The sequence below is a fragment of the Apium graveolens genome, chromosome 10, assembly GCF_009905375.1.
Source record: "Apium graveolens cultivar Ventura chromosome 10, ASM990537v1, whole genome shotgun sequence".
NCBI lineage: Eukaryota > Viridiplantae > Streptophyta > Magnoliopsida > Apiales > Apiaceae > Apium > Apium graveolens.
This window is the reverse complement of record NC_133656.1, coordinates 137286451-137298211: the sequence shown is the minus strand read 5'-3', so window position 1 is coordinate 137298211 and position 11761 is coordinate 137286451. Positions and strand designations below refer to the sequence as shown.

The window sequence follows — 11761 nt, the reverse complement described above, 5'->3', positions numbered from 1 at the left end:
CTCCCGTATTCATTTGTCTGAGGTTTAACTTAACTGGGAATAGACATCTAAATCGGGGTGAAGGACAAATTTAGCCTATTTTTACACAAAATTGACAAAAATAACCAATTTCTGAAAAGTTGGCCAACTTTAGCCGATTGGATACCCAACTGTCAGTGGAGTATCCACTTTATACAAGATACCCAACTGGCAGTGGAGTATCCCATATATGAAATACCCAACTACCAGTGGAGTATCTTATACAAATTGGGATACCCAATTGACAGTGGAGTATTCAATCGGGTCGGGATACCCAACTGACAGTGGAGTATTCAATCGGCCAAAATTGGCCACTTTTTTCAGAATGACTATTTTTGTTAAATTTTTTAAAAAATCGGTTATTTTTGTCATTTTTCCTATAAATTGTTGAATTCAATTTCAGTAGATCTAACTAATCTCGACTTAGGGTTTTCATGTAAATAAATCTCTCTCTCTCTCTCTATCGCTCTCTCTCTCAATGTCCGTATCATTCCGGGAAGCATCACAATCAGATGATATAAAATTTGAAAGAGAGAGACATGTATATTATATGGAGATGATGTATAATCTACTGCCTTCTCATTACTCTGCCCAGGAGATTAATCGACTCACTCTCGCTTACTTTGTTATCTCCGGTCTCGATCTTCTTAATGCTCTCGATCGTGTATCTCTCTATCTCTCTATCTCTCTCTCTCTCTCTGTCTGTCTGTCTGTCTACATTTGTCGAATTTTAATGAATTGTTGTTGTTACTATCTCACGAATTTGATAAATTAATGAACTCGATAAGTTAATGTATATGCATTTTTAGGTATGTATAACGTGTTGTAGATGCTTATGTCTATAATGTTCGATTGGTGAAGTAAGTTGTTGAATTGATGTTACAAATTCGATAAAGAAATGTTCCTAATGTATATGCATTTGTAGGTATGTGTAATTTGTTGCAGATGGTTGTTTGTAGTCTATTATTGTAGTTATTTGTAATGCTGCTGTATTGGAGCGGGAGTATTGGTTTCAGTCGTGTATGCCTGTTTTTCCCCTTCGGCACCTTTGTTCAATTGATGCTACAATTTCCATGAATTAATGTTTGATATATTAATACATATGCATTGTTAGGTATGTAAGAGAATAGAGTAAGAATACTGGTCTATTTCATATAATTTTATGTTCCTAAATTAAACCGGACAAACTTGAGTAGTTGAGTGGAGTTTGGATGGTTGATGGAAATAGGGAATGGGTATAATTATGAATGTGAATAATATGAAATCCCAAGAGGTATGGAGGGAGTAGTTTACCCTTTTAGGAGTGAGGTTCCCATTTCGTACTACCAAATTGCTAATCCAAGAACCAACACATGGGATTGAGGTTCAGATTCTTGATAACTGGAATCAGTAACCATGAACCGAAAGCTGCCATAGTGTGTGTAAAAACTCGATAACTTTGTACTTGATTAATTGATATATTGTATTGGTTTTTACATTTTTATAACATATGTGCTATCTCTAGTAAGTAATGATCTCTTTATTGATAGAATTGTCCGTTCAAAGATTATTAATTTATAGAGGTTTTATCGTATTACCCTAAAAAAAAGGGTCCATGACTGTGTTATTTAAGCCGAGAGGGCAAGACAAGGTGACACAGGTCTTATATATATTAATCGAAATGCGAAAGGCAAAATCATCCTAAATTAGAGATATACAAGATGATGGTTTTCAAAAATTGATAAATAGAGAAACTGCAAATATGCATGCAAAATTGAAATGTAGTATGTATATATATGTACAATTTGTTGTCATAGATGATTATTTAAAGTGTGTATTGTGGTGTATTGCTGTGCTAGTCGAGCTGGTGCAGAAGTATGTTGCAAGGATCTCATCCATGCTAATTTTTGCTATATTTTATTTCAGATTGATAAAGAAGGGGTCATCAGTTGGGTTTTGTCCTTGCAAGCCCATCCACGAAATGAAGCCGATCTGTATAGTGGTGTGCTCTCCTACTGTTATCAATTTCTTCTCCATCTTATAATTTGTCAAGTCATTTTTTGGGCAATTCTAAGTTCTCATGTTTGTTACTGCAGGTCAGTTCTTTGGGTTTCATGGTTCAAGAAGCTCTCAGTTTGAAATGAATGATGATAAGGTATGAATCAAGATAATGTATTCAGTTTCCTATTCTCACACTTCTTACAATTAAGTAATTACGTGTACTTTTAGAATTATTATCATTGCTTGTTCCATCAATTGACCTTTATTGGGCATTTATCTGTATGCTTTAGGCCTCAATCCCCAATGGTAGTCACTTGGCAAGTACATACTGTGCACTAGCCATTTTGAGGACTGTTGGCTATAATTTGTCATCCGTGGACTCAAGATCAATCTTGAAATCAATCAAGCATCTTCAGCAACCCAATGGAAGGTAATTTTGGGCTGTGATTTCCAATTATTGTACCTAATATATAATTTTTTGGAACAGCCAAATAAAAGATCACCCGATATAACTCAGTCTAGTCTCTATGGTAGAGAGACAATTGTTTCCTAAACTTCCGTAAATAATTCCGTGTGGTCTATACTCCGGAATTTTGGAACATCAATTTTTTATTCCCTTGTACTAATTGACATAAGTACTTGGTGTCCGTACCTTACTTTTGACGTCTAATTCATGATTGGGGTCTTGATTTACACGGAAGTTATACACATGTATATATCGTCACTTCAAGAAAGACTATGGTTCTAACAGTCGGTTTTTTTTGTCTATACTTTTTACCCTGAATTAATGCACTGCTTCCTATATATATATTATACATATATTTATGTATGTATGTATGTGTATGTATATATATATATAGAGAGAGAGAGCTTGTTTCTTGGTTCTTTCATCCCATATAGATATTCTCCACATTCTAGCATTCCCTTGTAATGTTGTAATTAATTATCACTTCATTGTACCTGTCCTCTTCATGACATGAATCTCACACCCATACCGCGGGACCTATAAATTACACGTGAAAACTTTGTGGATAGCAAACATGAAAGTTGATAAGGATTAGTTACTGCACATTTATTTTTCTTATCAACAATCCTTCAGTGTGCAAGTAACAATATGGCTACCAAGTCTAAGTTAAATCTTTTTGAGAGTGGTTTTGGTGTTCAATCTATAATTATATATAACCCTCCTTTGCAGTTTTATGCCCACCCATATTGGCGCTGAGACAGATCTTCGTTTTGTTTATTGTGCGGGTAAGGATACGATCATGCAAGATTTTTTTTTTCTTTCTATATTACTATATAATTTTTTTTGAAAGAAAAGTCATTGTATTTTAATATTTCAGCAGCCATCTGTTTTATGCTGGAAAACTGGAGTGGTATGGATAGGGAGAAAGCCAAAGAATACATATTAAGTTGTCAGGTAATTTAATCGATTATAATGGTCTTTGCCTTCGTCTCTGGCTCTGCTGACACTATGTAACAATATAACTAGTAATATGCTAGCTGTCTTTTTTGTAATAAAAGCTGTTATATCTTCTCACGGTGACTCTTGTGCTTGTAGTCATATGATGGTGGATTTGGGCTGGTTCCTAGTTCGGAGTCCCATGGTGAGTGGAATCTTGCATTACTGTTATATATTAAAACTTCCAATATAAGTTTGACAATGTTTGTTATTAATATGCCGACATTGAAGGAAGATAGTAAATAATAACATCTTCATTTATCAAAGAATAACTTCAAATACTTTAGTTGCATTAATGGTAATTACGGTTTTTAGCTTCCATTCGATTTAGGAGAGATTTAATAATTTATGTTTCCCAGAACTAGTTCTACCCTTTCCTTGATAAAGAATGAAGTGAAACATATCTAGGACATCTAATCTCGCAGAGTAACTATGCTGATGACTTAATATTGCTGATCTAATTTTTTTCGCCACTGATAGTATCTTCGCTGCCAGCCATTGTTGTCAAATGTCAATTTACGTATTGGTTTGGTTCCACAATTAGAGATTGATAAACACATGCACCGAAAGTTTCCTCCCAATTGAGTGAATGACCTTTTTCTATCAGCTCATCTTTTACATGACTCATTCGTCATAATTATTTTGTGCTGAAATAATTTGTAGGGGCTTGGTCTGACATGTTAAATATCTTTTGAAGTTGGTGATTATCCTGGACAGGCTCATAGTATGTACATATTTTCATTAGTTGGGACAGATTAAATATTGTGATTCAGATGTCAAGAGATGCTTCATATTAACACATTAAATAGGTGAAATGAATGCGGGAAATAGAACTTGTAATAAAGGATAGTATATGTAATATGTTGCAGGAATGCTTTGTAATCCTTACTGATGTACAGTGTACAGGTGGTGCAACTTACTGTGCTTTAGCTTCTCTCCTGCTCATGGGTTTTATTGAAGATGATCCAATATCCAAAAGTTCATCATCCTCTTGCATTATTGATGTGCCACTACTTCTGGATTGGAGCTTACAGGTTTATCTGTTTATTAAGGGAAATATGTTATTATACGTGCAAGCTAGTGTTGTTGATACAACACAAGCAACAAATCCCTCTTGAGCTTTTAATTTAGGGTGTTGGTTACTTGTCTCGTATAACACTCCACTTTCTTTGCATCAGTAATTTACTCGCTTTATTAGCTCAATTGCAGAGGCAGGCACGTGATGGTGGGTTTCAGGGTAGGGCTAACAAGGATAGTGACACATGTTATGCTTTCTGGTAAGCCATTGCAACTTACAAAATTTTAGTTGCTTGTTTGCAAGTCCTAATACATACTTGTGGTGAGCAACATCAGGGTTGGAGGAGTTCTAAAAATCTTAGGGGCCCATAAGTTCATTGATCAGAAAGCATCACGGGACTTTTTGTTAACTTGCCAGTCAGAGGTGCTTCTCTCTCTTTTGATCCTATGTGTGTGCATGTGTGTCCGTTTATAATTTTAGATCACATCGAGAAAATAATTTAGTCTACAGAATAGGAAGTACTATGTCTACGATCATCTAAGTTTGATTTGCAAATTTGCTGCCAACACCCTAGAGGCAGGATGGACGTACCTTGCTGAGACTGGGGGGACAGCCCTCCCGCCCCCCATTTTTTTAGAAATACATGTAATCAAAAAAAATTAGTTTAGTGACCCCACTGAAAAAATAAATGCCCCGACCTAAATAAAAAAATTCTTCGAGAAAAGGACATCTCTTGCTCAAAATTATTAGTAAGTGAAAAAGTTAAACAACAAATTTTAAATATTAAAATATTAAAATATATTATAATAATAAAGCTATAACTAATGACTTATTTAAAAATAATGAAATTTGAGAATAAAAAGGTTTACTTTTATTTACCAATTTTAGTTTAATAAGACTTCTGTTACAACGTATTAGCACAATAGGTGTTCATTGTTTTTCCTAGATATATTAATGACATGATAGGAAGATGCTTTGACTTCATCCAATATTAACAAGTTTTAATAATTATAATATATTATACTTATCTTTAGAATTATTACCGAAATTACAATTTTTATTTATTCTTGTTAATAAATCATTTCCAATGCCGTGGAGCTGGAGAATTCTCTTGGTTGCTGTTGCACATGCACAGACGAACACTATCTAAAAGCTAATTTAGCTAGTGTTTAGCTATATAATTAATGAAACTTATCTTCTGTGCTTGGTAGTTGGTACTACTTTATACTCCCTCCGTCCCAAAATACAAGTCACTTTGACTTTTTACGCGTATTTTAAGATGAATAAAAAGAATAGCCCCACAAATAATTTTAATATTTTCATTTTTTTAAATAAAAGTATACATATTATATTTTAATTCAAGAAAAGAATTTTTTGAAAAAAACATGCGGAGCAAAGATTTTTATATACTTAAAATACGCGTAAAAAGTCAAATGGACTTATATTTTGGGACGGAGGGAGTAGATTGTTTGCACTTTGCTAGAGATTACTTAAAAAAACTTTAATAACACAGAATTTACAGCTCTTCAAAACAAGGTTCTCGATAATGATAATAATAATAATGGGTCTCAGCTCACACAACTTGCAATTACAACTCGGAATTAGGTTAAACAGTACCCAGCTATTCGAGAGGCTGGTACTCTCCTACTAGAAGACAACTCTCACACAAATATCTGCTGCGTTCTCCCATCTTCTTTCCACTACTTAAACCCTTTTCTCCTGTTAATTACTTTTCTGCCCTCGCTATATTGCTCCCGGCCTCATTGGTTTTTTTCTTCTTTCTCGTATATGTGATTAGCACAGGCCCATTACCCTGTTGGGCCCTTGTCCTTTGCTGGGCCGTAGCACAGTTACTTATATTTTAGAGGTCATCAATTGTGAACTGAAAATGAGTCATTATCAATTGCTGTTACATATTGACCTTAAAAAGTCAGATAGTCCATCTACCTTCAAACGGGTGTAGTACTTGTTTATAATGAGTACATCTTCTTTAGGCCTTGTACATTTTGTTTAAGGATGACTTATTATGCAATCGTGTATCCAAATAAATTTAAATTTTATCGAAATAGCTTCACTGCAAATTTTTATCGCAAATTTTTAAGAATATATTCTAGTATTCTGGATTCAGTATAGAATCTTTTGTTTTTCAAAATCTAATTGCTGTTCCTTTGCCAGTATGGTGGTTTCAGTAAATTCCCTGGCCAGCTGCCTGATTTGTATCACTCTTACTACGGCATCACAGCATTCAGTTTGCTAAATGAGCCTGGCTTGAACCCAATCTCCGTGGCACTTGGAATAGCTGGTGCAGCTGGAAGTACACTTTGATGTTGTATATTAAAGAAAACCAGGACATACTAATGCATGTTAATACCGAGAAAGTACGGATCCAGTGTGAAAGAATAGTTCATGTTCCCTCGTTCAATGTATTTTCAAATGCTGGAAATACATTATCCGCTGCTGACTAACTGGATGAAGATTCTGTTGTGTAATAGTGAAACAGGAAAAATGGTGATTCTCCTGAAAAATATTCTCATAATATTTTATAATGAACATTCAAGATTCTTGTAATTTTTCACAGTTGACTTCAAAATTAAGACGTGGAGGAACTGTTTAGTTTGTATCTAGCAGTTTTGATTATTAAGAAGCTTTTACTTTCACAGGAAAGGTGTTCCTCATTATCAGTAAATATTTTCGGTATATGTATGTGTTAAATTTCTCATGTAATCATGTATAATTTGTTGCATATGTGGAATCATGTATTTTGATATAGATTTAAACCAATCACATTACAACATACAGGGATTGTTGCTACATCATGTGGCATAGGAATGCGCAATGATTAATAGCCTTCCATATTAATAGGCATGCTGCAAGGTGACAAACAAATACTTTAACTAATGGCCTGCATCTTGCTTACACACCGTACATTTGTGACGACAGCCTCAAGGGAGTCGAACCACCGCTCATTGGGTGGTGTCTAGGCGGTGTTGGTGTACCAGCCCGACACAACGGACAACTAGCGTGAGACTGTAGCCATGTGTCAATGCACGATACATGAAATGCGTGCAAACATTCTGGTAACACCCGAACCAATTCACCATCTATGAACTCAGACAAGCACACAGAACATGTGCCGCCATCTTGAGTTTTTGAAACCGAACTAATGTCTGGAGTATACTTGTACGAAGGGATGAGCTCCGCTATAGAATCCTCAAAACTACTCTGTGCTTCTCCAACGTAAGTCACCGGCAACTGTTGCTGCTGCTCGCGTTCATCAGGCTCATCGTCGGTCCACCACCGTGACGTAACACAATGGTAAGCTAATAAAATGGCGGCTGCGCAGATGATGGCTACAATTGCCACCACTATGGGGGAGAGGCCTGCAACATGAGTAGTATGATCATTCATTACAAGAACCAAGGGAGAAAAGTTGTGAACTTACATATATACCGATTATGAATCATTATTAGTGGAATATTGTGGTTAAAATATCCACATTCATTAATCTAATGCAGTCTAATTGTCTTATGTATTGGATATGTTATCATGAATTTAGTTGACCAAATGTTAATGGTACAAGATTAAGATGTAAACGTCTATAGCTAACTACCAAATGAAGCAAGACAAAGGTTGACGTTATTATATACTTCTCATCAACTTAAAAAAAAAACTCTGTCGAAATAATTAGACCGAGGAACAGAGTAAGATAAGATAGCTCAAGTGGTGAGCGTTTATCTCTTGTCATCTTCGTAACTGGATCGTAATGATTCAATTATTGCTCAACCCCAAGAATAATATTCATTATTCAGTATTACTAAACATTGGCTTAATTATAAGAAATCAATGTCTAATCAATTTAATAATATTCATTATTCAATACTTAATTATAAGAAATTAATGTCTAATCAATTTTTTTATGCATAATCATTTCAAAAGAACACAAGGGACTGTCAGGAATTCAGGATTTACTGTAGTTGTAGCAAATTCATATGAAGCAAGCACTAATCAAATGAACTGGGCCGAATTTCAGAAAATCAAAATTTACCACTAATTAGTACATGGGCCAATGATCCGGGACTCAGGGGCCGACGCAAGGTAAGGCCATTGGTGGCCATAGCCCCCATTCTTTCGAGAGCTTTATATTACTAGCATGTATTTTGTATATTGATGGGATGTGTAACAAAAGAACTTCTCCCACTTAATCTATCTAAGTTTGATATTCAGTCGATCAGGACTTGCTGAAATTACTCGATTGTCCTTATTATGTAATGTATAATATTAATATCATATTAATTTTATTAAAGTCGACTTTTACTTATTCAATTAGTTTATAAATATTAATGGACTCGGATACCGATACTCGTCAAATTTGACTACAATTCTAAGTCTATCATACTTTTAGAACAAAACTAATTCCCGACCGGTTAAGTTAAAATAATTCAAAAACCTAAAATCTGGCAAGTATATATATATTCTTTTTTTCGTAAGTAACCCGCAGTCGCTACCCTTCGAATGCGCACTGGTTAAACCCTACGGGCTCACGCAATAGCCTATTTAACCAAGTGAGTCAACCCTTGCGGACCATATTCTTATTAACTTTGTAATATGAAAGTTGAAGCTTCAACAATTCGCCTGCGATTTCACCGGATGTAGGACTTCACGCATGCTATCCAGGTTAATAAAAATATTGTGCGATACTTTCTAACTAAAATAAAATTACTTATATATTTCTATTTTATATTATTATAATTGAAACATAATTTTGTTTGGACGGTTAGTTAACACGTTCTCTAAAAAGTATGATAACATCTTCCAAAATTTAAATAAAAAATATTTTTGCAAAAAAATTAAAATATAGTAAAATCATAAACAAAATTAGAAAAAATAGTACGTTTGGTAAATTCTTTATTATTTTTAAAAAAGTGACATAAAATCTTTAAATCAAATTTTCAATGTTTTGACTATTAATAGATAGTAGATATGGATAGTACAAATATGTGATACGATCGCTAAATTTTAAAACAAATAAAGTCAATATAAATAATATAATGATGTCTTAAAATTTAATATTTTAACTATCTAAAATTTGTATATGTGAATAACGTAATATAAATCATATATATATCAATAATTTCAATTACATATATTCAATACAATATATTATATTTTATAATAGTTTCTTTTATAATAAAACATAATATACTTTATACATATTATTTAGTTATGATATACTATATTATAATAGACGAAACATTAAAAATTTGGTATTCGGTCGATCAGTACTAATTGAAATTACTTGATTGTCCTTATTATTTAATGTATAATAATAATATCATATTAATTTTATTAAAGTCGACTTTTACTTATTCAATTAGTTTATAAATATTAATGGACTTGGATACCGATACTCGCCAAATTTAACTACAATTCTGAGTTTATCACACTAACAAAATTAATTCTCGACCAACTAAGTTAAAATATTTTGGAAACCTAAAATCTGGCAAGTATACATATTCTTATTAACTTTGTAATATGAAAGTTAAAGCTTAACAATTTGCCTTCGATTTCACTGGATCTAGGACTTCACGCATGCTATCCAGGTTAATAAAAATATTGTGCAATACTTCCTAACTAAAATAAAATATATATATATTTCTATTTTATATTATTATAATTGAAACATAATTTTGTTTTATCGGTTGGTTAACACATTATCTAAAAAGTATGATAACACCTTCCGAAATTTAAAAAAACATAATTTTGCCAAAAATTTAAAATATAGTAAAATCGTAAACAAAATTAGAAAAAATAGTATGTTTGGTAAATTCTTTATTATTTTTAAAAAAGTGACCGAAAATTTTTAAAACAAATTTTCAATGTTTCGGCTATTAATAGATAGTAGATATAGATTGCATATGTGATACGATCGCTAAATTTTAAAACAAATAAAGTCAATATAAATGATATAATGATGTTTTAATATTTTAACTACCTAAAATTTGTATATGTCAATAACGTGATATAAATCATATTTATATCAATAATTTCAATTACATATATTCAATACAATATATTATATTTTATAATAAAACATAATATACTTTATACAAATTATTTAGTTATGGTATACTATATTATAATAGACGAAACATTAAATATTTGGTATTCGGTCGATCTGTATCCTTATTATTTAATGTATAATATTAATATCATATTAATTTTATTAAAGTCGACTTTTACTTATTCAATTAGTTTATAAATATTAATGGACTTAGATACCGATACTCGCCAAATTTGACTACAATTCTAAGCTTATCACACTAACAAAACCAATACCCGACCGACTAAGTTAAAATATTTTGGAAATCTAAAATCTGGCAAGTATACATATTCTTATTAACTTTGTAATATGAAAGTTGAAGCTTCAACAATTCTCCTGGGATTTCACAGGATCCAGGACTTCACGCATGCTATCCAGGTTAATAAAAATATTATGCAATACTTCCTAACTAAAATAAAATTATTTATGTATTTCTATTTTATATTATTATAATTGAAACATGATTTTGTTTGGTCGGTTGATTAACACATAACACCTTCCAAAATTTAAACAAACATATTTTTGCAAAAAAAATAAAATATAGTAAAATCGTAAACAAAATTAGAAAAAATAGTATGTTTGGTAAATTTTTTATTATTTTTAAAAAAGTGACATAAAATCTTTAAATCAAATTTTCAATGTTTCGGCTATTAATAGATAGTAGATATGGATAGTACAGATTTGTGATACGATCGCTAAATTTTAAAACAAATTAAGTCAATATAAATGATATAATGATGTTTTAAAATTTAATATTTTAACTATCTAAAATTTGTATATGTCAATAACGTAATATAAATCATATTTATATCAATAATTTCAATTACATATATTCAATACAATATATTATATTTTATAATAGTTTCTTTTATAATAAAACATAATATATTTTATACAGATTATTTAGTTATCATATACCATATTATAATAGACGAAACATTAAAAATTTGGTATTTGGCCGATCTGTACTTGCTGAAATTATTTGATTGTCCTTATTATTTAATGTATAATATTAATGTCATATTAATTTTATTAAAGTCGACGTTTACTTATTTAATTAGTTTATAAATATTAATGAACTTAGATACTGATACTCGCCAAATTTGACTACAATTCTAAATCTATCACACTAACAAAACTAATTCCCGGCCGGCTAAGTTAAAATATTTTGGAAACCTAAAAT

At 31.8% G+C, this 11761-nt stretch overlaps 1 protein-coding gene across 2 annotated transcripts; it reads left to right on the top strand.

Annotated features, from left to right (window-relative positions):
• The first annotated feature begins 424 nt into the window (after positions 1–424).
• LOC141692888 (geranylgeranyl transferase type-1 subunit beta) lies at positions 425–7135 on the top strand. Of its 2 annotated transcripts, none has more exons than XM_074497840.1 (11): positions 425–682; positions 1924–1999; positions 2094–2152; positions 2289–2428; positions 3194–3249; positions 3345–3418; positions 3560–3605; positions 4367–4494; positions 4670–4737; positions 4814–4901; positions 6654–7135. In XM_074497840.1, exons 1-11 carry the CDS (start codon positions 497–499, stop codon positions 6801–6803), a joined length of 1071 nt encoding a protein of 356 aa, XP_074353941.1. In that variant the 5' UTR covers positions 425–496; the 3' UTR covers positions 6804–7135. The 2 variants fall into 2 exon arrangements, with proteins under 2 accessions (XP_074353941.1, XP_074353940.1); XM_074497839.1 differs by having other exon boundaries at positions 3342–3418.
• Positions 7136–11761: the final 4626 nt, after the last annotated feature.

Excerpts from the sequence above, each read along its gene's own strand:
- LOC141692888 (XM_074497839.1), top strand. The coding sequence starts at position 497 with ATGTCCGTATCATTCCGGGAAGCATCACAATCAGATGATATAAAATTT. Across the intron at positions 2,000-2,093 it reads TGAAGCCGATCTGTATAGTG|GTCAGTTCTTTGGGTTTCAT; the intron begins GTGTGCTCTCCT and ends TTGTTACTGCAG. Across the intron at positions 4,495-4,669 it reads TTCTGGATTGGAGCTTACAG|AGGCAGGCACGTGATGGTGG; the intron begins GTTTATCTGTTT and ends GCTCAATTGCAG.